At 41.5% G+C, this 27,989-nt stretch overlaps 2 protein-coding genes across 2 annotated transcripts in view; one reads left to right on the top strand and one right to left on the bottom strand.

The window, feature by feature from the left end:
* The window catches only part of TSG101 (tumor susceptibility 101), a 52,475-nt gene extending 51,871 nt beyond the window's left edge, over positions 1-604 (top strand). Inside the window, exon 10 of the mRNA XM_025356181.1 lies at positions 271-604. Coding sequence (XP_025211966.1) covers positions 271-360 — 90 coding nt within the window. The 3' untranslated portion in view covers positions 361-604. The remainder of the gene's footprint in view (positions 1-270) is intronic.
* A 983-nt stretch (positions 605-1,587) lies between these two features.
* LDHAL6A (lactate dehydrogenase A like 6A) lies at positions 1,588-27,958 on the bottom strand. The gene is made up of 8 exons (XM_025356182.1): positions 27,793-27,958; positions 27,079-27,213; positions 19,572-19,689; positions 17,921-18,094; positions 5,285-5,458; positions 4,123-4,240; positions 2,955-3,078; positions 1,588-2,180 (listed from the first exon to the last, which is right to left on the bottom strand). Exons 2-8 carry the CDS (start codon positions 27,202-27,204, stop codon positions 2,016-2,018), a joined length of 999 nt encoding a protein of 332 aa, XP_025211967.1. The 5' UTR covers positions 27,205-27,213; positions 27,793-27,958; the 3' UTR covers positions 1,588-2,015.
* Positions 27,959-27,989: the final 31 nt, after the last annotated feature.

The following is a 27,989-nucleotide window of genomic DNA, read 5'->3' on the forward strand; positions in this document are numbered from 1 at the left end:
TTTCTGTACAATCTCTTGAGTGGCATGGCTTAGGAAAAGAAAGTGTAAGTCAAACTCCTGAGCCAGATCCTGCAATGTAATGCTTTCCCTGTTGAGTAAGCCTTTATAATATGAAGTTTAAAAGCCACATGTAATGAGGTATTCATTCCAAAGGTTGACAGGTTGAGTTAGGGTTCTTAGATCCTATCTAGGTTACAAATTGTCTGATATTTTATGACTGGGCCTAAATCAAAGCCATTCTAAACTATTCAAACTTTTTTCCCCTCCCAGCATGTACGTCTTCTGTCCCGTAAACAGTTCCAGCTGAGGGCACTAATGCAAAAAGCAAGAAAGACTGCCGGTCTCAGTGACCTCTACTGACTTCTCTGATACCAGCTGGAAGCTGAGCTCTTCTTAAAGTATTCTTTTCTTCTCTTCCTTTCTCTTATCAGTAGGTGCCCAGAATAAGTTATTGCAGTTTATCATTCAAGTGTAAAATATTTTGAATCAATAATATATTTTCTGTTTTCTTTTGGTAAAGACTGGCTTTTATTAATGCACTTTCTATCCTCTGTAAACTTTTTGTGCTGAATGTTGGGACTGCTAAATAAAATTTGTTGCATAATTTTTCTCTCCTTTATTGAACTTTAGGAAAGATCCATGAAACCTTAATAAGCCCAACTTTTCATTTAGCAAAAAAAGCATAAAATCCATCTTAAGTTGAAATTAGTATTATTCTACAGTATATGAAGTGAATATGGGGATATACCAAATAGAAATCTAAATTTTGAAATATTTGAAAGGATTTGAGTAACTTATCTGTGAAAGGTCCAAGGTGATACTCTCCTACCAATCCTACTAAATTTGTTTCCTTTCTAGGCCTCAGTGAACCATAAGTGTTTTCATCAGAAAGGAGCACAGTGGGAGGTCCAAACTATATACCTGATAACTTTAGGATTAAAGGGAAAGATACAGTGTACCATTGCCTCCCTGCTTTGTCATTTAAAGTTTCGTCTTCATGGTGAGTGATTCTGTAGCCAAGTTTGTGACCACCCAATGAACTATGTAGCTACTGTATGTCCTGCAGAGCTCATCCAGAATAGAATGTTCTTGATCAAAATGAGAGTGCTAGAAGGCTCATGAGGCTATAAAGGAAAGTCTATTCCGATTTGGGATGTTGTTAAGATAATTAGGCAGCCCATTCTCCTCCCAAGAGAAGAACGACCAGTTTAATCTGTTGTCACCAAGGGGTTTAAAGCTTAAGACCTTTTCTGTAAAAATTAAAATGCACTCATAAAAGTTACCAGAAGAAAAACCAGCAAGGTCAAATTAAGGTTTTATCTAATGTTAGGAACATTTAGATTACTTTTTGTGTGTGTGTGCATATATATATTTTTATTTTTACATTGTAGAGGAAATTAAAGCTTTTATTAAATAGCATGTAAACACAGGTATTAAGCCATAGAGAATTACTATGCACCTGATGAAAATCAAGATTTCTATAACACAGCATACACATTCTCATGGACCAGATGGCAGTTACGTATACATACAAGGCAAGTACTAAAAGATACCAAAAACATCTTTGATGCCATCACTTTTGTTTGGAAAAAAAAAAAGTATCGTCCATCATCTGGATACTAAATCAAAGCTAAGGCCAAGCACAGTGGCTCGCCCCTGTAATCACAGCACTTTGGGAGTTCAAAACCCCATCTCTACAAAAAAATACAAAAATTAGCCAGGCATGGAGACACACACATGTGGTCCCACCTACTCTGAAGGCTGAAGTGGGAGGCTCATCTGAGTTCGGGAGGTCAAGGTTGCAGTGAGCTATGATGGTGCCACTGCATTCCAGCTTGGGTAACAGAATGAGACCCACCCCAAAAAAAAAAAAGCTGGAAGGCTACACTAAATAGGTCACTCTTTCCTCTATTTTTCCAACTTTTAGAAATTCAAATTTATTTTAAAGTTTGACATATACAATTCCATAACTACTATTTCATCTTCAATCTATAGAATGGTAACTTTAAGCAACTTTAAAACTTGAGTTCCTTCTGAATTTCCCAGAGTGTTTCTGCACTCTTTTGCAAGCAGGCCTCCTCTTCAAGGGTCAGTTTCACTTTTATGAGGTCTGTGATGCCATTCTCTCCCAGGATACATGGGACACTAAGGAATATTTCTTCATTTATTCCATAGAGGCCCTGAAAGTAAAGACTTAAAAATTATTCCTTTTTTAACAAAGGTCTGCAATATGAGAAACAACAGTTGTGAGGTGAATGAGTAACAGATTGGTAGTACAAACTATGGCAGAGTACCAAGACAGAGAACAATTTAAAACATGATTAGACATATTTATTGTTCAGTTTCAACCCACCATCTCTCCACATGGGCCCCAGCCTCCTGCCATGTTTGCTGGGGCTCACCCTTCTTTCCTCATCTCCTTACTCCATACCACTTCCTATCAAGAGACCACTTCAAAATTCCTATGACTTTATTTCCAATGATTTAGATCTCTCTTGTTTTATAACCTCTTCCATTTAGACTAGCAGAAGGATCTCACCCATGCCCCAACTCCCCTCTCCCCAGGAGACTGCTAATTCTTTTGTGTCTAGTGCTTTTTTCCTAGATCTCTTCATTGGACATAATCGAAACGAAGAGAACAACTCCAAAGGTACCAAGGTCTGCCCATAGTGGTTCTCAGTGTTTCCAGATACTGGTAGAGTCAGATCACTTAGTTAAATAATCAAGTTGCAAAAACACTTACTTTTATCTAATAAAAGGAAATGTCACGCTAGACCAGGACAAAGGTCTATAAAGATAGACTCCCCAATCTCCCCACTCTTCAGCAGCAAAGAACAGACTTCAGGAAGAGAGGTTCTTCCACGAGATCAAACCCAAAACCGGAGTGTCTCAAAAATGTTACTTACCCCTGTTTTATGTTGAAATTAATGATTTTTCAAATGTGAATGTCCTACCTTACTTAGGGTAGAAACTGGATGCACTCTCCTGAGATTCTTCAAAATACTTTCTGTTAAATCAGCTACAGATAGGCTAATGCCCCAAGAAGTATAACCTTTCATTTTGACCATCTCATAGCCACTGTAGTTAGAAGAAACCATAAACATAAGTTAGTTGAGAAGATCCACTTGTCATTGAACTTCCACTTTATAGCATCCTATCTAACAATGCCACAAAACTGCAATGACTCCATCAACAACTTCTCCTAGAAATTACTTGGAGTATGTACGCATTTTTTTCTTAAGTCTTGCTCTGTCGCCCAGGCTGGAGGGCAGTGGTGCAATCTCGGCTCACTGCAACCTCCACTTCCCGGGTTTAAGCAGTCTTCCCTCCTTAGCCTCCTGAGTAGCTGGGATTACAAGCGTGCACCACCATTTGTGGCTAATTTTTATATTTTTAGTAGAGCTGAGTTTTCACCACGTTGGCCAGGCTGTTTTCATACTCCTGACCTCAAGTGGTCTGCCCACCCTGGTCTCTCAAAGTGGTAGGATTAGAGGCATGAGACATGAGCCACCACGCCTGGCCATATGTATGCCTTTTTTAGGGAGGGTCTCAGCTGGAGTGCAGTGGCACCATCAGAGCTCGCCTTGACCTGTTGGGCTCAAGCAAGCCACCATACACTCAGCTAATTTTTTTTTTTTTTTTCGTAGAGATGGGGTCTCCCTATGTTGCCCAGGCTGGTCTCATACTCCTGAGCTCAAGTGATCCTCCCACCTCAGCTTCCCAAAGTGCTGGGATTATAGGCATGAGCCACCATGCCTTGCCACAGTGGTTAAACATTAGAGTTACAAGTACAGAGATGCAGAAATTAATATGGAATTAATTCCACCACTAACAATAAACACTATATAGCAAGTGTTTGAAAAAATACATTGTCAGTCAACAAGTGAGCCCCTACCATGTGCTCAATACTGGGTTAGGCTCAGGAATGAGCAATATAGAATCAGTCCCTGACTGTTGAAGAATTTATAATCTGGTGAATATGATCACACAAAAAAAGCAGAAGTGCAAATAAAAATATGGGAAATACAACAACATATACTTAAGGGACTAACCTCAACTTTCTAACAGAGTTCAGGCTCACAACTTCTAAGGTACTAAAAATGTGAAACTAGCGTGTATTACCTGGAAATCACTTTTTTGTGGACATTTTCCCACTGCTCAGGATCTTTATCAGTTCCTATATCTGGGTTCAGATCCTTCAGAGGGACACCAGCAATGTTCACACCACTCCACACAGGAACTAAGAAAGAGACACCCAAAATCCCACTTATTACAACATAGTATTAGCAGGGTTTTGGTTTTTGACCTTAGCAAAACTGTTATGAGTGGTTTTCAACTAGGAATGTTCTGATATCTGAGCTCCACTCCAGATATTCTAAATCCAGATCTCCACAGAGGGGGATCCACAATTCTATTATCTTGGCAAAGATTCTGCAAATAAGAAAATTGCAGTTTTAAACTTTCCACCAGGAAGTTTTAGTTTTTCTACCTTTAAGTCTTTTTCCATAGCCAAGGTTTATATTAAATAGATTTCAAAGGTTTTTTAGCCAGAAGACACTAAGAGGGGAGAAAAGGACTATTACCACAGTACTCTTTCTCTTCCCTCTTACATTCTTCAGTTACAACCCATCCCTTAATCTGAAGAATGCCTACTACATGAAGTACACTGCTGACCTTTGTGAACTAGTGTCCCAAATTAAATACAAACTATATCGTGTTACTTAGTTCTCTATTTAAGAAAAGCATTATAATCCTAGCCATCCATATGTAGGATTATAGTGTCAATCTCACATTTTTCAAATCTGTATTTTTTATTTTAAAAATAAGTGTAGTAGGCCGGGCGCGGTGGCTCAAGCCTGTAATCCCAGCACTTTGGGAGGCCGAGACGGGCGGATCACGAGGTCAGGAGATCGAGACCATCCTGGCGAACACGGTGAAACCCCGTCTCTACTAAAAAATACAAAAAACTAGCCGGGCGCGGTGGCGGGCGCTTGTAGTCCCAGCTACTCGGGAAGGCTGAGGCAGGAGAATGGCGTAAACCCGGGAGGCGGAGCTTGCAGTGAGCTGAGATCCGGCCACTGCACTCCAGCCTGGGCTACAGAGCGAGACTCCGTCTCAAAAAAAAAAAAAAAAAAAAAAATAAGTGTAGTAAAAAATTACTACTAAAAGGGCCTAAAGTGGAATAAAGTCTTTTCTCCCCTCCCAGGAGCTACTTTGCATTAAATGTCTATATGATTGGCAGGAAACAGATATTGCAGAGGCTCCAATCGTGCCTCAGGCTTACCACTTGAGTCGCCATGCTCTCCAAGGATCAGCCCATGACAGCTTTCAGAGTGGATGCCAAGCCTTTGCCCAATAAAGTAACGAAAACGAGCAGAGTCCAGATTACAACCACTTCCAATAACACGGTTTTTGGGAAATGTGCTCAACTTCCAGGCTACATAAGTTAAGATATCCACTAAGAAGAAAAAGTTCGTATCAAGAAACGTCCTCATCTGCAAGGATACGTTTTTTAGATTTACCTAACTTAAAACTAGTAAATCTGATGTTTTGTGGAGGGGGCCAGAAACATGGTTTTCTATCCAACCCCAGCTATACCCCAACTCTAAGAATATCTACCAAATAGAAGTAATGAAAAACCTTTTTGTTGATACTTTGCATAGCTTGGTATGCAGAAACACAGAATGTTCACTCCACAGAAAATTCTGAGAAATATGAATAAACAAATACTCTTATCAAGTCTTTCAGATAATTTTGCTCAGAGAATAACCCATTTTCAACGAAAAGCATAGTTAAGAGGGGAACAGAGAGATGGGCACGGTGGCTCACACCTGTAATCCCAGCACTTTGGGAGGCTGAGGCGGGCGGATCACGAGGTCAAGAAATTGAGACCATCCTGGCCAACATGGTGAAACCCCATCTCTACTAAAAATAGAAAAATTAGCTGGGCGTGGTGGCATGCACCTGTAGTCCCAGCTACACAGGAGGCTGAGGCAGGAGAATCGCTTGAACCTGGGAGGCAGAGGTTGCAGTGAGCCGAGATCACATCAGCTGCACTCCAGCCTGCGACAGAGTGAGACTGCATCTCAAAAAAAAAAAAGGAGTTGGGGAGAACAGAAAAAAACAAGTATAAATCCCAGCTACTTGGGAGGCAGAGGTGGAGGGATCCCTTAAGGCAAGCAATCATTCAAGACCATCCTGGGCAATATAGCAAAACTGCATCTCCAAAAGGAAAATAAGCCAGGCGCGTGGTGCCATGTGCCTATTGTTCCAACTACTTGGGAGGCTGAGCCACGTGGATCACGTCAGCTCAGGAGATCAAGCTGCAGTGAGCTACTATCACACCACTGTACACCAGCCTGGGCAACAGAGCAAGAACAAGACCAACTGTGTCTCTGTCCCAGTAGGGAAGGGATAAATTTTTGACACAGTGTGATATTTGAGTGTCAGTTATTTTAAACATTATTAGCTTTATCAGAATTTTTTTCTTGAAGTTAATTTTTAAAATGATAATACCAAAAAGAAGGTCAGTGTAGCTATATTAATAGCAAATAATAGAATTTTCAACAAGAAAGCATTAATGGGGGTAGAGATAATACATTTATGTATGTATAATATATATATAATATGTAATATATATGAATTATCTCTATTATGTATCATACACATTTATGTATTATCTCTGTATCCCCACTAACATATAATTACATTATATACAATTATGTATAAAATATGTATTAAACATGTATTCTCATTAATGTATGAGATACATAAAACAATGCAACAATTTAACAACTGTACATTTATATATACTTAATATAGCCTCAAAATATATGAAAAAAATTAGGAACTGTAGATTTGATTCATAAGCATAGCAGACAATTTTAACATACTTTTGTTATAAACTGATTTATAAAGTTAATTTTGCAAAACTAAATAAAATTAATAAGTATAATCAAATAAAGATCATCATGCCCATTAAAGTCCATAATACATCAGGAATTTTTTTTTTTTACAAACACTATTATCTGGATCACAAAGTGTTAACAGACTTTAAAGAACTGATCAGACAACCCAATTCAGTTATATCAGAATCAACCACAATAAAATTTTTTTAAATGTTGAAACATACACTTTGTTTTTTTTGAGACAGGGTCTCGCTCTGTCACCAGGCTGGAGTGCAATGGCGCGATCTTGGCTCACTTTCTACCTCTGCCTCCTGGGTCCAAGTGATTTTCCTGCCTCAGCCTCCCGAGTAGCTGGTACTACAGGTGTGTGCCACCACGCCTGGCTAATTTTTATATTTTTAGTAGTGATGGGGTTTCAGCATGTTGGCCAGGATGGTCTCGATCTCTTGACCTCGTGATCCACCCACCTTGGCCTCCCAAAGTGCTGGGATTACCGACATGAGCCCCTGTGCCTGGCCCCAAAAATACACTTTTAAATGACTCTGAGTTAAAGAGGAAGTAAGACAAGGGATTACAATATATTTAAAACAAAAATACAAAGTACCATGAAACAAAGTTAATAAATAAAATTGTATATGGTGATAAATTTATTTTATTTTATTTTTGAGACGCACTCGTTGCCCAGGCTGGAGTGGAGTGGCGTGATCTCTGCTCACTGCAACCTCCGCCTCCTGGGTTCAAGTGATTCTCCTCCCTCAGCCTCCCAAGTAACTGGGATTACAGGCACCAGGCACCAGCCACCAACCACCACGCCCGACTAATTTTTGTATTTTTAGTAGAGGTAGGGTTTTACCATGTTGGCCAGGCTGGTCTCAAACTCCTGACCTCAGGTGATCCACCTGCCTCGGCCTCCCAAAGTGTTGGGACTACAGGCATGAGCCACTGCACCCGGCCTAATTTATATTTTTTAATGCATTTTTAAAACAAAGATTTTTTAAAATCAGTGACAAGCGTTATTTTAACAGTAAAATAAAAGGAAGGAAAGAGCATTGAATAGTAGGAAAAATTATTTTTTTAATAGAGACAGGGTCTTGCTATGCTGCCCAGGCTGGTCTAACTCCTTACTTCAAGCAATCCTCCTGCCCCAGCCTCTCAAAGTGCTGGGATTACAGATGTGAGTGACCATGCCCAGCCTAAAAAATATTTTTTTAAAAGCAGCATCAGAGGCCGGGTGCGGTGGCTCATGCCTGTAATCCCAGCACTTTGGGAGGCCAAAGCCAGTGGATCCCCTGAGGTCAAGAGATTGAGACCATCCTGGCCAACATGCTGAAACCCCGTCTCTATTAAAAATACAAAAATTAGCTGGCCATGGTGGTGCGCGCCTGTAGTCCCAGCTATTTGGGAGGCTAAGGCAGGAGAATCGCTTGAACCTGGGAGGCGGAGGTTGCAGTGAGCCGAGATCGCGCCACTGTACTCCAGCCTGGCAACAGTGAGACTCCGTCTGAAAAACAGAAAAGAAAAGAAACATACGTCATCACCAGGCGTGGTGGCTCACTCCTGTAATCCCAGTACTTTGGGAGGCCAAGGTGGGTGGATCATGAGGTCAGGAGTTTAAGACCAGCCTGGCCAACATGGTGAAACCCCGTCTCTACTAAAAATACAAAAATTAGCCAGGTGTGGTGGCGGCCACCTGTAATCCCAGCTACTCGGGAGGCTGAGGCAGAGAATTGCTTGAACCCGGGAGGCAAAGGTTGCAGTGAGCCGAGATTGCACCATTGGGCTCCAGCCTGGGTGACAGCGAGACTCCGTCTCAAAAAAATAAAAAATAAAAAAATAATAATAATAAAAGAAAAAGAAAAATACTTTAAGCAGCAGCTTTACCCCAGAAATGCAAAGGTGGTTCAATATCAAAAAATCTGTCAACATATTACACCAGATGAGATTTAAAGTAAAAGATATATATGATCATTTTAACTATAGGAAAACTCATTCAGGGATTAAAAAAATAAAACTAAACAATCTGGGAACAGAAGGAAACTGCTTTTTATCTCAAAAAGGTATCTATCAAAATCCAAAGCAAACATACATTATGAAGAAAACTTAGAAGCATTTTCATTAAAGTCAGAAACAAGACAAGGATACCCACTATCACTGTTTCTGTTTAACATTATACTGGAGAGTCTTCTAGATTATGCAACAGGACAAGGGAGAAAAAAAACTCCTAAGAATAAACCAAGGCCAGACACGGTGGCTCACACCCATAATCCCAACTTACAGGGAGGCCGAGGTGGGAGGATCACTTGAGACTAGGAGTTTGAGACCAGCCTGGGCAACATAGCAAGACCTCGTCTCTACAAAAAATTTAAATAGTAGTCAAGTGTGGTGGCATACACCTTTAGTCCGAGATACTTGGGAGGCTGAGACAGGATCACTTGAGCCCAGGGGTTCAAGGTTACAGTGAGCTATGGTTGTGCCACTGCACTTCAGCATAAGTGACAAAGCAAAAGCCTGTGTCTGTCTGTCTGTCTGTCTACCTACCTACGTGCCTACCTACCTTCCTTCCTTCATCTATCAATTAGTTTTTATAAACAGACCAAAGTCCTTATTTGGAGATGGTAGAATTATCTAATAGAAAACTTCTGATAATGCCTACTTGCCTGGGACTTTGAGGAGCTACTGTAGGAGCAATTATTTTGTTTACTAAAACTGAGTACCTTCCTATCTCTTTGACATATGTTTACAAAGCCTGGGTAAAAATGGTATAAATTACTTTTGAACCATCTCTACATTCTGAGGCCTTCAGCAGGGCAATGAAGACGTGTTCTATGTGTAGAATTTGCAGTATCAAAAATAAGAAAATACTCATAAGTGAGGAAATGTGTTGTTTTTATTTAAGTGTAGTAGGACAATATTTCACAAATCATTCTACAAAGTGATTTGTCCTGCTATTTCTGCAGTTTCAAAATAGGTGTTTTTTGGAACCATTCACAAAAATTTCCAGTAGTGAAGTCAGAATTATTTGGGGAAAAACAGGTAAGGTAAAGAGTTCACTTTCATATTACTTGGATTAAACCTCTTATTTTTTTTTTTTTTTTTTTTTTTTTGAGACGGAGTCTCGCTCTGTCGCCCAGGCTGGAGTGCAGTGGCCGGATCTCAGCTCACTGCAAGCTCCGCCTCCTGGGTTCACGCCATTCTCCCGCCTCAGCCTCCCGAGTAGCTGGGACCACAGGCGCCCGCCACCTCGCCCGGCTAATTTTTTGTATTTTTTAGTAGAGACGGGGTTTCACCGTGTTAGCCAGCATGGTCTCGATCTTCTGACCTCGTGATCCGCCCGTCTCGGCCTCCCAAAGTGCTGGGATTACAGGCTTGAGCCACCGCGCCCGGCCAAACCTCTTATTTTCTTATAGGCTCAGTCTTTAAGTAACAAAGTAGCAGCTTTCAACTAAATCAAATGTCTAAAATAAATATTAACAACTCTTATTTGAAAAATCTATTTGTTCTTGTTTTAGATAATTAGAATAGTATTTTAGGCATTTGTTGGTACCTTTTCCATTTGGTTGAACTTTTAACTTAGCTTTATGTAGTAACTCATACTTTAAAAATGATAAATGCATCAAATTCTATCCTAAACATATGAGGACAATTTAAGATTCAGAATCCTGTAGTCGATCTCTGTGAAGAACATAATTTCTAATTTGTCTTTCTTGTAAATCCATATTTTTTTTTTTTTTTTTTTTTGGAGACGGAGTCTCGCTCTGTCGCCCAGGCTGGAGTGCAGTGGCCGGATCTCAGCTCACTGCAAGCTCCGCCTCCCAGGTTTACGCCATTCTCCTGCCTCAGCCTCCCAAGTAGCTGGGACTACAGGCGCCCGCCACCTCGCCCGGCTAGTTTTTTTGTATTTTTTAGTAGAGACGGGGTTTCACCGTGTTAGCCAGGATGGTCTGAATCTCCTGACCTCGTGATCCGCCCGTCTCGGCCTCCCAAAGTGCTGGGATTACAGGCTTGAGCCACCGCGCCCGGCATAAATCCATATTTTTTATGGCAGATTTAATATAAGTACTCACTTAAATAGTAGAAATTAGACACTTAAAAGATATGAAGATGACGTCTTTTGTCCTCTAAAACAGTGTTTTCTAAACACGTAGTGTTTCCATTAATGTAAAAGTTAGAGCTTCTGTTCCCTGTTTAATACCCATTGATGGTAAAAAGTGATACTGAAACAGTCTGATCATACCACTATTTAAAATGGTAAGCATTCATTCTAATACCTGAGATGGAGAGAAGTATGTGTAGAAATGTCAAAGTTTTCTCACACATAAAGCTATCAAGTGAAAAACCTCAGTTAGTCATGCTGGGCCTTAAGAGGTTTGTCACCTGCCATTGAAATGCAAGGGGATTGGGGGACCTCCACCAGGCCCTGGGTCTGGAACTGAGAAAGTGACCTGTTTTAATTGGTAAACTGAAAACAAAGCAAGTAACTCAGCTGTGTCCCAGGGTACCCAACCACATTTTTGAGGTAAATGACTATAGATTTGAAGAAAAGGTTAAACTTTTCCTAAATCTTTGATCTTCAATTGTTTAGGTTCTCTTCCTGTATTATTTTACATCCCCTCCCTTACCGTACTGCCCTCTAAATTTTCCATTTTCCACTTTTATTTGGTCATTTAGTTCATGTCAATAATTAGTTACTGGAACTTTTTAATCTGTTAAAAAAAAAAAAAAAAAAAGTCCTAAATACTCTTACATCAACAATTACAAACCTCCATAAGCCATTCTGGGTAGATTTTTCTTTTTGAAAAAAATTTTTTTTTTTTTTAAACAGAGACAGGGTTTCACACTATTTTGCCCAGGCTGGTCTTGAACTCCTGGGCTCAAGCAATCCTCCCACCTCAGCCTCCCAAAGTGCTAGGGATTTTAGGTGTGAACCACCACACCCAGCCTCATTCTGAATAGTTTTGAAATTAATACGTAGTATTTGTTATGTCTTGTGCTCCACATTTCCACAGTAATAAACTAAAATCCTATTTTAAAATAATGTCAACAGTGTGTTATTTATAATTGAAATAAGATCTGGATGCAATTTTTTATTTTATTTAAAAAACCTGGCCAAGTATGGTGGTTCACGTCTGTAATCCCAGCACTTTGGGAGGCCAAGGCGAGTAGATCACTTGAGGCCAGGAGTTGGAGACCAGCCTGGCCAAACGTGGCGAAACTCCAGCTCTACTGAAAATACAAGAATTAACTGGGCATGATGGTGTGCGCCTGCAATCCCAGCTACTTGGAAAGCTGAGGCACAAGAATCACTTGAACCCGGGAGGTGGAGACTGCAGTGAGCCAAGTTTGTGCCACTGCACTCCAGCCTGAGTGACAGAGCAAGACCCTGTCTCAAAAAAAAACAAAAGAAAAAAACCAAAAAAACCTTCTAAAATGTACAGTTTTATGTTTCTACCACTACATGGATAAAATTATGCACTTAGGTAAGATAAATTAATATTTAACATAAACCCTAATTGCTTGTTTTAATTTTTAAAATTTCACATTCATATCAGCATAAAAAAGTATCATATATAAACTAAAACAAAATTTCTTAAAATGGACTGCAGTAGGTCAGTTAGTGAAAATAAAACACTGTTGAAATGTGGCCAGGCACTGTGGCTCACGCCTGTAATCCCAACACTTTGGGAGGCTGAGGTGAGCAGATCTCTTGGGGTTAGGAGTTTGAGACCAGACTGGCCATCATGGTGAAACCGCATCTCTACTAAAAATTCAAAAATTAGCCAGGTGTGGTAGCTCACACCTGTAATTCCAGCTGCTTGGGAGGCTGAGGCAGGAGAATTGCTTGAACCCGGGAGGTGGAGGTGGCAGTGAGCCAAGATCACCCCACTGCACTCCAGCCTGGGCAACAGACCGAGACTCCATCTCAAAAAAAAAAAAAAAAAGTGTGCTAAGTAAATAATAAATGTGAGTATTGCTGTGAAGTTAGTAATGTTTAAAAAATAGCACCACAATCATCATAACTATTAATACATTCAGTTTTTATCCATGATTTGCCAAAGTAAAAATTGGCACATCCTTGAAAGGGAGATTTCTAAAGGAACTTAAGAACTTCTAAAAGTGTCAATGGTGATTCATTTAAATGATACTTTTCCTGACCTTAAAATTCTGATTTGAACTTGCACTCCATTGTGTAGTGATGCTGCCTGTAAATATTACATATGTGTGAAGCCTTTCCTCTACTACAGAGTCACTAAAACCAAGCCTTGAGGACTGTGGAGACACGGGAGCTGCATCTGAAGGCAGTCCTGCATGGGAATTAGTACCTATGCCTGAGAAACCCCTCTCTATCCAGATTGCTCTCAGAATTATCTTTTCTTTGACCAAAATTTTAGTTAAATATTACCATTCAGTGCCGCATGGTGGCTCACACCTGTAATCCCAGTACTTTGGGAGGCCAAGGCAGGCAGATCACTTGATACCAGGAGTTCAAGACCAGCCTGACCAACATGGTAAAATCCCACCTGTACTAAAAATACAAAAATTAGCTGGGCGTGGTGGCACATGCCTGTAATCAGCTACTTGGGAAGCTGAGGCATGAGAATTGCTTGAACCTGAGAGGCAGAGGTTGCAGTGAGCCAAGATTGCACCGCTGCACTCCAGCCTAGGTGACAGAGAGAGACTCTATCTCAAAAAAAATAAATATTATTCAGGGGGAAAAAAAACTTTCCTGAGTGGTATCAATTTTTGGTAGCTTAATAATGCTAATTTCAAGTTGTCAGTTTTTTGGTTTTTTGTGGTTTTTTTTATAAGATTAATGAAGTTAATTGTTTCTTTTAACTTTTGAAGCACCTGAAATTTTGAAGATGGTTCTTAGTGAACCATTTTAACAAACTCACTAAAATAATGGAGAAGACTTTCTTCAACATGATTCTAATATCAGAATAAGTTTTCTAAATAGATATAGAAGATATATTTGATAGTGTGTACTATAACTGCATACACTATCAAGCAAATACAGAACTAAGCTGTTAAATCATTTGAGACTGAGATTTTTTGATTTTTTTCATTTTTACTGCTCTTAATGGCAGACAGCCAGTATATAAAACGCAGAAAAAGTATCCTCTGAATGTGCTTATTAGAAATATTAGTCAATAAATTAAATATTCTTTAATAGACTTCTGCCATAATGCACAGAGAAGCATCTTTTGCAAATGTACTTCTAAAATCTGCGGTGGGAGTGTGGTGGGCCAGTTAATGTCGCCAAGCGAGTGATGCTTAGTTTGTGTTTCCTCATTTGTTATCATATAACCTTAATGACGTGGGACTTTGAGGGTGGAGGCTTTTTAGTGCAAATTAAAACAAAGTAGTTTGGGGATTCATTTCACATTTACTGTTTGTGTTAACTTAACTGTCCCTACAGACGTCAGCGCCCTGAATGGTTAGAGAAATTAATGAAGGAGCTCCATCAGGTGCCTTCACAACTCTTGAGTCCTATCAGAATCTCTCCACAGCTCTCATTTCAAAAATGACACTGAGATTTCAGGATGTGAAAACACTTACTGGAAAGTAAGAAAATATAAAATACTATTATACAGTGTGATAATGTATCATCAGCTTGTTATTTTCAGTGTGCTTCCATGTAGTGCCAGACTACCATTTCTGAATTTTGGATCTGGTATTTTTTTTAAAGAATCAAACTCTTAAAAAGAGCAAATGCTTACACCAATAGCCTGTATGAAGGAAAATTTATGTGAAAGCCAAAGATATGCATGCAGTTAAATATATAAATAAATATCTCAATGCCATACAAAAAGAACTTTTGATAATCTATTAACTATTTTAAAAAAGAAAAAACAGAGCCTCAAACTTGTGGGACACCGTTAAGCACACCAACATATATATGCATGTATGGTAGCACCAGAAGGAGGGGAGAGGAGCAGAAAGTTATTCAAAGAAATAACAGCTGAAACTTCCCAAATAGAAAAACATTACACATCCAAACCAGGTGCAGTGGCTCATGCCTATAATCCCAGCACTTTGGGAGGCTGAGGTGGGCAGATCAGTTCGGGTCAGGAGTTCGAGACCAGCCTGGCCAACATGGAGAAACCCCATCTCTACTAAAAATACAAAAAATTAGCCAGGAGTGGTGGTGAGTGCCCATAATCCCAGCTACTCAGGAGGCTGAGGCACGAGAATTACTTGAATCCAGGAGGCAGAGGTTGCAGTGAGCTGAGATCACGCCATTGCACTCCAGTCTGGGCCACAGAGCAAGACTCCGTCTCAAAAAAAGAAGAAGAAGAAAAAAAACCTATACATCCAAGCTGCTCAATGAATTCCAAGTGGTATAAACTGAAAGACATTCACACTTCGACACATCATAGTCAAACTGTTAAAAGCCAAAGAGAAAATATTGGAAACAGCAAGAGAAAAACAACTTATTAAATACAAAAGAACCAAAATAAATCAGCAGCAATCCCTATCAAAATCCTTGTTGGTTTTACTTTAGAAATTGACCAGCTGATTAATAAATTCATAAGGAAATGCTAAGGATCTAGACAAGCAAAAAAAAAAATAAATAAATATATATATATATATATATATAGAGAGAGAGAGAGAGAGAGAGAGAGAGTCTTGCCTTGTTGCCCAGGCTGGAGTGCAGTGGTGTGATCTCAGCTCACTGCAGCCTCCGCCTCCTGGATTCAAGTGATTCTCTTGCCTCAGCCTCCAGAATAGCTAGGATTACAGGTGTGCACCACCATGCCCAGCTAATTTTTGTATTTTTAGTAAAGATGGGATTTTGCCATGTTGGCCAGGCTGGTCTCGAACTCCTGACCTCAGGTGATCCACCCGGCTCAGCTCCCAAAGTGCTGGGATATGGCCGGGCACAGTGACTCACACCTGTACTCCCAGCACTTTGAGAGGCTGAGGCGGGTGGATCACCAGACGTTAGGAGTTCGAGACCAGCCTGGCCAACATGATGAAACCCCGTCTCTACAAAAAATACAAAAATTAGCCGGGCAGTAGTGGCGTGTGCCTGTTATCCCAGCTACTCTGGGGGCTGAGGCACGAGGATTGCTTGAACCCAGGAGATGGAGGTTGTGGTGAGCAGGGATGGTGCCACTGCACTCCAGCCTGGCAACAAAGCGAGACTCTGTCTAAAACAAACAAAAAATAAAACCCATAACCAAAGTGCTGGGATTACAGGTGTGAGCCAGCATGCCTGGCCCAAAATAATCTTAAAGAACAGTCAGAGGACTTAACACATCCTGATTTCAAAACTTACCACAAAGCTACAGTAATCAACATATTTATAAATACTACTATGGAGTGAGCTTCATGATATATTAAGTTAAAAATGAAAGAAGATGGAGAAAAACATATGTAGTAACAAAAAGCTGTAAACCATAAAAAATATAAATGGTTACCTATAAAGGGATGGAGGCTATAGGGGAAAGGGCACAGGGACAGAAGCTGGAGACTTTGAATAATTCCTGTTCTCTAGAATTGATGTTGGAGCCATGTGAATATTTTATAAAACTGTGAAACAAAAGTTAAATAGTTCTTCAGCATCGAAATTAAAATGAATAACCTTAATCATGCACTCAACTCAGTTTTGGTCGCACAGAGAAAAACTATTCCAAATGATTTTAGAATACAGTAATTTGAATATCCCTAAACTACTAAGCTCCAGACTCATAATCTCTAGCTGTTTGACATTTCCTCTGATCATTTCAGGTATCTTGATTTTTCTCCTCTATATTTAACATCCCCACCTCCTTCCCTCACTGACTCCTGCCCGATCGGTAAATTTACCAACCCAGTTAAATGAAACTACCATTCGTTCAGTTACTTAAAGGAAAAATCTAGAAGTTATTTTTTATTCCTCCCTTTCCCTCACTACACACAATCTATCAGCAGTCCTGCACATGTTATCTCCAAAGTCTATTTTGCGTTTGTCCACCTTGTACATGCACCAGTGAGGAGTCTAGTACAATTCTGGAGAGTCAGACAGGAACTATAGCCCTCCTTTACACTTCTCAAACAGTAATGTGGAAAGCAAACCTCAGCCTTTAGAATATAAATCTTGAACTCATATGATTAAGCATATTATCTTCCCATACACACCACAATTTTTTTTTTTTTTTTTTTTTTTTTGGAGACAGGGTCTCACTCTGTCACCCAGGCTGGAGTACAGTGGCGCAATCATGGCTCACTGCAGCCTTGACCTCCCTGGCTGAAGCAATCCTCCCACCTCAGCCTCCCAAGTAGCTGGGACTACAGGCATGCTCCACCATGCCCTGATAATTTTTGTATTTTTTTTTGTAGAGATGGAGTTTTGTCATGTTGCCCAGGCTGTTCTCAAACTCCTGGATTCAAGCGCTTCACCCACCTTGGGCTCCCAAAGTGTTGGGATTATAGGCGTATAGGTGTGAGCCACTGCACCTGGCCTCACACTAGTATTTTTTTAAAGTCATTATAGTATATACACTGATTACAACTCTGCAAAGTACATATTACACTAACAAAACAGAGATTCTGGAATTATATTGGTAGTTTATGATTTAATACTCATTAAATTCTTTTTCTCTTCAAAGTTACTAAACCCACCCCCAAAAACTCCTTCACTGAACAGTGAAAATAAAGCTGACCTATGCAGCCATAAAAAAACAAAATCATGTCCTTTGCAGCAACATGGATGCGGCTGGAGGCCATTATTCTAAGCTAATTAATGCAACAACAGAAAACCAAATACCACATGTTCTCACATATAAGTGGGAGCTAAATATGTGGGTGCACATGGACATAAAGATGGGAACAAGTGACACTGGAGACTACTAGACAGGGAGGGAGTGAGGACGGCAAGGGCTGAAAAACTATTAGGTACTTCGCTCACTACCTGGGTGGCAGGATCAGTCCTACCCCAAACCTCATCATCACGCAGTATACCCATGTAATGAACCTGTACAGTGTACTCCCGAATTGAAAAGTTGAAAATGTAAAACAACAAAACTGACCTGGATTAGTAACAATAAGCAGTTTGCAGTGAGGGCTATATTGGGTAATATTGGGAATCATTAATTTAAAGATGGACACATTTCGCTGGACTAAATCAAGGCGTGTTTCTCCTTTTTTCTGGCGTGCACCTGCTGTGATAATCACTAGATTGGAGTTTGCAGTGACCAAGTAATCTGGGGAAAGATTAGAAGAAACAATCGATTATGAAAGAAAACATCTGGCCTTTAAGTATACTTCCTGTTCACTTCAATCACCACACTATGTTTACCAAAGAGCAGGTTCCCTTAAATCTTCTGGTATGCCCAGACTACTTTTTAATTTCAGGAAATTAGCACTAAGTTTCCCTTGTACATTTTTTTTTAATAAAAAAAAAACCTAAGTCATGCGCAGTGGCTCACGCCTGTAATCCCAGCACTTTGGGAGGCTGAGGTGGGTCAATCACTTGAAGTTAGGAGTTCAAGACCAGACTGACCAATGTGGCAAAACCCCATCTCTACTAAAAATACAAAAATTAGCCAGGCACAGTGGTGGGTGCCTGTAGTCCCAGCTACAAGAGAGACTGAGGCAGAGGTCACAACGAGCCAAGATCACACCACAACACTCCAACCTGGGTGACAGAGCAAGACTCCATTTCCAAAAACAAAAACCTCCTAAGTTGGGTGCAGTAGTGCACCTGTAGTCCCAGTTACTTGGAGGCTGAGACCAAGAGGATCACTGGAGCCCAGAAGTCCAAGTCCAGCCTGAGCCCAGTGTCCAGACATAGCAAGACACTGTCTCAAAAAAACACCTCATCTCCTAAAATACCTTTTGTATTATTTAGACGAAGAGGTCAAAATATGGATTAGTCTGGCAAGAATACTGAGAGATAGATGCGGTGTGAACAGACCTTTGAATAGGGAATTGTTGGTTCATTCATTTGTTCAAATAATTATCTCCCAGGTGCCAAGTGAATCAAGTACAGTAGTGAAGAGCTTAGGCTTTGGACTCAAACAGAACTGAGTTCAAATCCCTACTCCATCACTTTTTTTTTTTTTTTTTGAGACAGAGTTTCACTCTTGTTGCCCAGGCTAGAGTGCAATGGCGTGATCTTGGCTCACCACAACTTCTGCCTCCCGGGTTCAAGCGATTCTCCTGCCTCAGCCTCCCGAGTAGCTGGGGTTACAGGCATGCACCACCATGCCCGGCTAATTTTTGTATTTTTAATAGAGACAGGGTTTCTCTATGTTGGTCAGGCTGGTCTCAAACTCCCAACCTCAGGTGATCCGCCCTCCTTGGCCTCCCAAAGTGCTGGAATTACAGGCGTGAGCCACCACGCCCAGTCCTATCACTTTTAATTAACCTTAGTTCAGAGGTACATCATCTCTTAAATAGAGTTGTGCTTAGGTCAATGTCTCACACACAATAGGCAGTCAGTTCATTGCAGCTGTCATGGTAACTGCTATTACTGCTGCTCACAAGAAACTCAGTCTGGTGCTGTGGGAAACCTTGCAAAGTACAACCTAAGGATCTGAACATGTTACGAGAGCACAGAGTAGGGAGCAACCAGCCTTATCTGTAAAAACTGCGGAGGTCAAAAGAAATAAAGATGATTTTCTTGGATATTTGTTCATGTATATTAGAATATTTATAGTATTTAACTATGACATTAACCTTTGCTGGAGACAATATTTGGCATTTTCATAAAAGGGCTGCCATGTTGAAGATCCATTGTCTCACCCTTCAGTTTGCCTTCATCAGCATCCACAAGGACAAGTTCATCACTCAAACCCTAAAAAACATTATTAGTCAAATGGGTGAGTGTATCTCTTGATTAACTGGAGAATGAAAGAAAATTCTTATATTGGTGATCTATGTCTAGCTTGTGAATTATCAAAATTAAAGGAAACATAATAAATGATCTCATCATTTCATCATGATATAAAAGTCTAAACCAGAAAAAATACAAGTTACAAAGAGGAACGTTTCAGCTCATCATTAGGAAAACAAAAACAAACTGCGTAGTAAATAGAACAATCTCTGAAAGTAGTCAGCAGCCCCATTTCCCATTTCAGCCGAGGCTGCAGAGTGATAAAATAGGGCTTCTGCTGAAGGAATTTCTCACCAGACCATGGGCTTCTTGAGAAAAGGAAGTCATTCATCTCCAGCCATCTGGTGTTTACTTATCATCCACCTGGCACAGAGGAGCTCAAAGTTTTTTGAATAAATGGTATCTTAGTCCATTTCCTGCTCCTTATAACAGAATGTATGAAACTGAGTACTTTATAAAGAAAAGGAATTTATTTCTTATAGTTATGGAGGCTGAGAAGTCCAAGGCCAAGGGGCCGGTATCTGGTGAGAGCTTTCTTGCTGGAGGAGACTCTGCAGAGTCCCAAGGCAGTGCAAGGCATCACATGGCAAGGAGGCTGAGATTGCTAAATTCAGGTCTCTCTTCCTCTTCTTGTAAAGCTACCATTCCCACTCCCCTGATAACCCATTCATCCATAGATTAATCCATGGCAGAACCCTCATGACCTAGTCGACTCTTAAAGGCCCCACCTCTCCATACTGCCACATGGAGGATTAAATTTAAACATGAGTTCCAGAGGGGACAAACATTTAAACCACAGCAAATGGATTAAAATATAAGGCTCCTTCCAACTCAAAAATATTTTAGTTCTATAGTCAGACAGTTATTACCTGCAGAAACCAATTCGTACTATAATTTATATGATGCTACTTTATATGTAAGAAAGGAGAGAAAATATAGTTCTATTTAAAAAAAACCAAAACACTAGAAATACAAGAAACTGATTCAAATAGTTGCCTAAAGTGGATGCTAAGGAAAGGTTGGATGGAAACTAGTGTGACTTCTCCATGTATGTATCTTTTCTTTTTTCTTTTTTTGAGATGGAGTCTCTTGCTCTGTTACCCAGGCTGGAATGCAGTGGTGCAGTCTCAGCTTACTGCAGCCTCCACCTCCTGGGTTCTAGTGATTCTCCTGCCTCAGCCTCCTGAGTAGCTGGGATTATAGGCATGTGCCACCAGGCCCAGCCAATTTTTTTGTATTTCTAGTAGAGACAGGGTTTCACCATGTTGGCCAGGCTGGTCTCAAACTCCTGACTTCAAGTGATCCACCTGCCCTGGTCTCTCAAAGTGCTGGGATTATAGGCGTGAGCCTTAATCCGCACCCAGCCTTGTATGTATCTGTCTGAATTCTACTTTTACTTTTTGTTTCTGAGACAGGGGCTTGCTCTGGCCCCCAGGCAGGAGTACAGTAGCATGATCTTGACTCACTGCAGCCTCAACCTTCTCAGGCTCAGATGATCTTCCCACCTCAGCCTCCTGGGTAGCTGGAACAACAGGTGCTTGCCACCACATCTGACTCATTTTTGTATTTTTTGTAGAGATGGGGTTTCACCATGTTGCCCAGGCTGGTCTCAAAGTCCAGGACTCAAGTGATCCGCCTGCCTCAGCCTACGAAAGTGCTGGGATTACAGGCGTGAGCCCATGCCCAGCCTACTTTTTTTTTTTTTTTTTTTTTTTTTTGAGATGGAGTCTCCCTCTTGTTGCCCAGGCTGGAGTGCAGTGGTGCTATCACGGCTCACTGCAACCTCCACCTTCCTAGGTTCAAGCAATTCTACTGCCTTAGTCTCCCAAGTAGCTGGGATTATAGGCGCCCGCCACCACGCCCGGCTAATTTTTTGTGTTTTTAGTAGAGACAGGGTTTCACCATGTTGGCCAGGCTGGTCTCAAACTCCTGACCTCATGATTCACCTGCCATGGCCTCCCAAAGTGCTGGGATTACAGGCATGAGCCACCGTACCCAGCCTTACTTTCAAACCTTGTAAATGTATTACCTTTTAACTACATATTCTTTTATCTTTATTACATAATAGATTTTTCCTTGGAGGAAAAATAGCACCTTTGTGTTAGTGCTGAGAAGTAAATGATCAAGGCGGGGCATGGTGGATCACGCCTGTAAACCCAGCACTTTGGGAGGCTGAAGTGGGCGGATCACGAGGTCAGGAATTCGAGACCAACCTGGCCAATATGGTGAAACCCTGTCTTTACTAAAAATACAAAAATTAGCCAGGCATGGTGGCGCGTGCCCGTAGTCCCAGCTACTCAGGAAGCTGAGGCAGAAGAATCGCTTGAACCCAGGAGACAGAGGTTGAAGTGAGCCATGATTGCGCTACAGCACTCCAGCCTGGGCGACAGAGCGAGATTCCGTCTCAAAAAAAAGAAGTAAATGACCAAGGCCGGGCGCGGTGCCTCACGCATGTAATCCCAGCACTTTGGGAGGCGAAGGTGGGCAGATCACCTGAGGTCAGGAGTTCCAGACCAGCCTGGCCAACATGGTGAAACTCTGCCCCTTCTAAAAATACAAAAATTAGCCGGGCATGGGGGCACATGCCTGTAATCCCAGCTACTTGGGAGGCTGAGGCAGGAGAATCACTTGAACCTGGGAGGCAGAGATTGCCATGAGCCGAGATCAGATTGGCCATTGCACTCCAGCCTGTGCGACAGAGTGAGACTCCCTCTCAGAAAAAAAGAAAAGAAAAGAAAAGAACCAAGCATCCATAATTTAAGCACATATCCAATTCACATTGTTAGAGCTTTTTACCTTTTTTCTTTTTTGAGACAGGGTCTCACTTTGTCACCCAAGCTGGAGTACAGTAGCACATTCATGGCTTACTGCAGCATTAACCTCTTGGGCTCAAGCAAGCCTCCTGCCTCAGCCTCCCAAGTAGCTAGTACTACTAGCAGGTACCACTGCACCTGGCTTTTTTGAGATGGAGTTTCTGCTCTTGTTGCCCAGGGTGGAGTGCAATGGCGCAATCTTGGCTCACAGCAACCTCTGCCTCCTGGGTTCAAGGGATTCTCCTGCCTTAGCCTCCCAAGTAGCTGGGATTACAGGCATGTACCACCACCATGCCCAGCTAATTTTTTATATTTTGCGTAGAGATGGGGTTTCGCCATGTTGGCCAGGCTGGTCTCAAACTCCTGACCTCAGGTGATCCACCTGCCTTGGCCTCCCGAAGTGCTGGGATTACAGGTGTGAGCCACCGTGTGCAGCCACCTAGCTAATTTTTAATTTGTATTCATTTATTTATATTTTAGAGACAGGGTCTTGCTTTGTTGCCTAGGCTGGTCTCAAACTCCTAGGCTCAAGTGATACTCTTGCCTCGGCTTCCCAAAGTGCAGGATTACAGGCATGAGCCACTGCCTGGATCCAGCCTGGATCTTTTTACTCTATTTGAATTACTGGAAATTCAAAGCCAAGCACTTTAAATTTTAAACTAGACTACAACTGATTAACCTAGAAGTCCAAGCTGTATTGCAAGGAACAGGTTGTTGCTTAATGAAATGCCAAAGCTTCTTGGACACTCAGTTATTCAGAGATTGGAGTCGTATGGAACAGTATTACATGGCATTGATAAAGTCATCTTTGAAAGGCAGCTTTGAAAATGTATCATAACCCCAGGAGCAAGGAACATAAATAGCCCAGATCTTGGTTTCTAATACTATTATCCAATAAAAGGAACCAAGTTTCCTTGGAGAAAAAAGGCTGATTCTAGGAGTGGTGCAGAAAATATACAAGATGAAGAACCAGAAACATCTTGAAATGACAAAGAGTAAGGAAGCGTTCAAAACCAAACAAAACTCTATACTGATGTAGTATGTCAAAGGCACACAGCAGGCAACTTCAAAGAATTACCAATGGCCACAGCTGGAACAAATTCATACAGAAGTATTAGATTATAATCCAAAGTATAAAGTAAGACCCATGAGTGCATAGTGATATTAACAAATGATTGAATTAATAGGGGAGGAAGGATAAATCTCCCACACAGAAGAATTAAAATAATTCTCCACCCCGTAAGTGTAGGCTGCATATAGGGACTTTCTTCCAAAGAGACCAGTATGGAAAGGGGGAAAATAGTAACTTTACAGTAGAGAAACCTGATAAACACAGTCTCAGTCAGGTAACCGAGGTCAACATCAACACTGAACCATGATAGTATGTACCCGGGATAAGATGTGATGAAAAATGGCACTTTATATGTCTTCCTCCCCAAAACCCAAAACCATTAAAAAAAACCCCACCAAATTCCAACAGAAAGGTATTCTACAAAATACCTGACTAGTACTCCTCAAAACGCTCAGTCATCAAAGACGAAAAATCTAAAGAAACTGTCATAGTCTAGAGGAGCCCAAGGAGAAACAGTGACTAAATTTCATGTGGTATCATCCTGGATGGGATCATGGAACAGAAAAAGGACATAGGTAAAAACTAAAGAAATCTGAGTAAAGTGTGGACTTTATAGTTAAAGGTGATATGTCAATATCCATTCTTTCATCATGACAAATGTACCACACTAAGGTATACAATATGTATTAGAGTTCTCTAGAGGGCCAGGACTAATAGGATAGATGTATATATGAAAGGGAGTTTACTAAGGAGTATTGACCCACATGATCACAATGTGAAGTCCCACAACAGGCCATTTGCAAGCTGAGCAGCAAGGAAGCCAGCCCAAGTCCCAAAACCTCAAAAGTAGGGAAGCCAACAGTGCAGCCTTCAGTCTGCAGCCAAAGGCCTGAGAGCCCCTGGCAAACCACTGGTGTAGGTCTCAGAGTTCAAAAGCTGAAGAACTTGGAGTCTGATATTTGAGGGCAGCAAGCATCCAGCATGAAAGAGAGATGAAGGCGGGAAGACTTAGCCAATCTAGTCCTTCCACGTTCCTCTGCCTGCTTTTATCCTAGACGTGCTGGCAGCTGATTAGATGATGCTCACCCAGATTGAGGGTAGGTTTGTGTTTCTCGGTCCTCAGACTCAAATGTTAATCTCCTTTGGCAATACCCTCACAGACACACCCAGGAACAATACCCTGCATCCTTCAATCCAATCAAGTTTACACTCAATATTAACCATCACACCATACTAAGGTATAATGTTAATAACTACATGTGGAGTATAAACTATTATCCTTTCAATTTTTCTGTAAATCTAAAACTACTCAAAAAAATAAAGTCTATAAAAATATATCCTAACAATCTCTCTGGACTCTCTTTCCTTATAAAAATGAAAGTAAACAGAGTATCCCATCTTTATATTCACAATCCAGTGCATTTTCCATTTTAATGGGCATCTTTGAGCAATTCTTTCATCCAACTACTAAATATCAATTACAGGAGGCACTGATCTAGATTCGGGATACATCGCTGAAAGAGAATACAAGTGGATCTCACATTACACTAATTAAAGTTTATGTATTATGGTATAACTCAGTAGTTTTTAAAGACATTACTGTTTCTCTACTAGGTTCGTGCCATAAATTCCTGACAATAAAATCCTGAACAATTCCTTTTGAGAATTCCTTATCAGCAAGGAGTTTTTAGGCTATCACCATCTCCTTGAATGACAGAAGTTGCAGTGTCTAGGGCAAGGACAGGGAAAGATTAAAGTGAGCCTTAACCTGAGGCTTTACAGGGGGATTATGTACCCTATTTCCTAAGATATTCAAATGCCATAGTTAGCAACATACTAGAATTCAAGTTCTAGAAGCAGGAGGTGACTGGGAAGGTTCTGCTTCATACCTTTACAGCAGGGAGCATCACTGAGTTTGGACAATGGGTGCTACAGGTGGCATTTTAAGCCTCCAGAGGTAAGCCCCCAGTGGAGCCTATGGATACTCTTACATGCCTAGTGGGGCCTGTACCTCCCATCACCAGTTGCAATGGAATGCAGTCCTATCCACCACCTCCACTCGAGATCTAGGACCTCCCATCACAGATAGGGCCATGAAACAGGTGCAGCCCCATGGTACTGCCCTCTCCTTGGCCCCTGGAACCTCCCATCAGAAGCCCCGAAATTCCCTCCACTCCTGCAACCAAAGCTAAGCAGCAGCTGGCAGAGGTAGGAGTTCCAGGGATATGGCTCAGTCCCTCCCCAAATGGCCCTTCAAAGCAGAGGTGATAAATAAATATTTTATTTCAAGCTTTTCTGTATATATTACCTGTATACTTATTCATGCAATTAGAGATAGTCTGTGCCTTTTTTCTCCTCTAAAAAATAGGTCTAATATTTACTTTTCAGGGTTGTAATATTGGATAATGCTTATAAACATATTGTTATCATTATTACTGATGTTTAAAAAAAATGTGTTGGGCAAAGCAAGGTGACTCACGTCTGTTATCTCAGCACTTCAGGAAGCTGAGGCCTCCTGCTTGAGGCCAGGAGTTTGACAGCAGCCTGGGCAATACATGGAGGCCCCATCAATCAATGAGTCACAGATGTGTTGGTTTTCACCTGTGTGCATTCTTCATTAGCAGTGAGGACACTGCTGATAAAGGCATTACAATAGGTAGGACAAAATGAATCATGGGGAATTTGTATGGCTGGCAGGAGCAGCAGTTGGCTGCGGCCGCTATCCTTAGTGCCACAAGGTCACTATGTCATCTAGATATGAAACCCAGAGGCAATCCTTTAAATCCAATGAATCATGCCAGGTTTAAAGATTATATAAAAGATGACTTAAAACATTTTACAGATACTTCATTAATAAAAGTATAGCTCAAAATGTCTGATTTATTAAAACTTTATGGTAATAAAGTTCGTATCAGGGTAATATTCTTAGAAAGGGGTCAGAATCCTTTTTGGCCTCTGTCTATAGCCATTAAACTTTATCAGCTGTATCAGTACTAAGAACAGCTAAACACTAAAACTAAGCTAACATGAACAAGGAATGAAGGGAAATAAAGATCTAGAGACTAGGAAATGGGAGAGAGATATTTCAAGGAAAAAAGATTGTATTTTGTGCTCACAGGCTGCCTACCATCACTGACATGCTTGTATACTCTTTTCTGCCACCTCTTTCTCCAGTTTGTTTTGTGAGCTGAGTTTCCAGATCAAGCAAAGGGGTACCTCATATTGTCATTATGTGAAAGCGAAATGTCAACATACTTTCACAGAGATGCTTCTAACATTTGATATAATACTATTTTAAAAAAGGAGCGCCCTCTGGGTGGAACTAAAAAAAGGGCACCTTTTCCTCTGGTGCCCCTTGTACTGGATCCCCACTCATCCCTTGAACTGGACACAACCTGCACAACCATACACTGTGGCCTTGCTTCCAACCGAGGTGAACCCTGTGGTGCGGAGCACATAACTTACTTTTAATAAGATGCTGATAGCACAGGCCACACCAACCGATCCAGTTCCTACAATGGAGATCTTATTGTGATGAATGGCCTCCTCTTTCGCGAAATTCTTAATAAGTTCACTCTTGACAGTTGCCATCTTGGAAACCTAACAGTGAAGACAAATTGCACAGCCATTTCCAAGACCTGAAATTGGAAATGGCTTGGAATTCCAAGACCTGTGGTGAGAGCGCGTATGGAGAACTTCTGGGCCCCCGTGTGGAAGGAGGTGCAAGACCGACAAATCTGACAGCAAAGAAGCTGGGTAGGTTCTGGCCAGGTAGCTCAGCATCCATGAAGCGGACCAGGGGAAGGAGAAGAAAGCGTGAGTATAGTTAAGAGGAATTAAGAGAGAGAGAGGAAAGGAACAGCGCCTGCTCCATCAAACATGAAACCACAGCTGGGACGGCTCTCCGTCCCGCAGCTGACCCCCTTTTCTCCCCCCTCTACCCTACTTTTCCCCCAACCTCCAGTTCGCAGCTCCCGGACTGCGCCCGGGGTCCGCAGGTCCAAGTGCGAGGTACTTCTGGCGACACTCACAGGGGTGAAGGGCCACCCGCGCCTGAGCAGGTCACATGCCGCCTGGCGGAGACACGGAACCATCCTTGGGCAAAAACAATTCGCTCCCGCGGCGCCCGCTCTCTGGCTGCTCCCCAGGACTCTTGCAGCCCAGCTCATAGCCACTCACTCAAGAGTGAAGAAAGAGAATGGAGGAAAGCGGCGTTACAGCTCCTCGAGGCACGAAGGAGATGAACCACCAACTAATAGACGCCGGGTCACCTCCTTACTGCAGCTGCGCGGACCGCACCCAGCTCGTGCAGGCATCGCAGGTGTGATGCTTGGCAGGTGTGAGGCTGGAAGCGGGCTGTGAAGCACCGCACCTGC

The sequence above is a fragment of the Theropithecus gelada genome, chromosome 14 (assembly GCF_003255815.1).
Source record: "Theropithecus gelada isolate Dixy chromosome 14, Tgel_1.0, whole genome shotgun sequence".
NCBI lineage: Eukaryota > Metazoa > Chordata > Mammalia > Primates > Cercopithecidae > Theropithecus > Theropithecus gelada.

Excerpts from the sequence above, each read along its gene's own strand:
- LDHAL6A (XM_025356182.1), bottom strand. The coding sequence starts at position 27,204 with ATGGCAACTGTCAAGAGTGAACTTATTAAGAATTTCGCGAAAGAGGAG. Across the intron at positions 3,079-4,122 it reads CACAAAAAAGTGATTTCCAG|TGGCTATGAGATGGTCAAAA; the intron begins GTAATACACGCT and ends TTCTAACTACAG. Across the intron at positions 2,181-2,954 it reads CAGTTTCTACCCTAAGTAAG|GGCCTCTATGGAATAAATGA; the intron begins GTAGGACATTCA and ends CTTTACTTTCAG.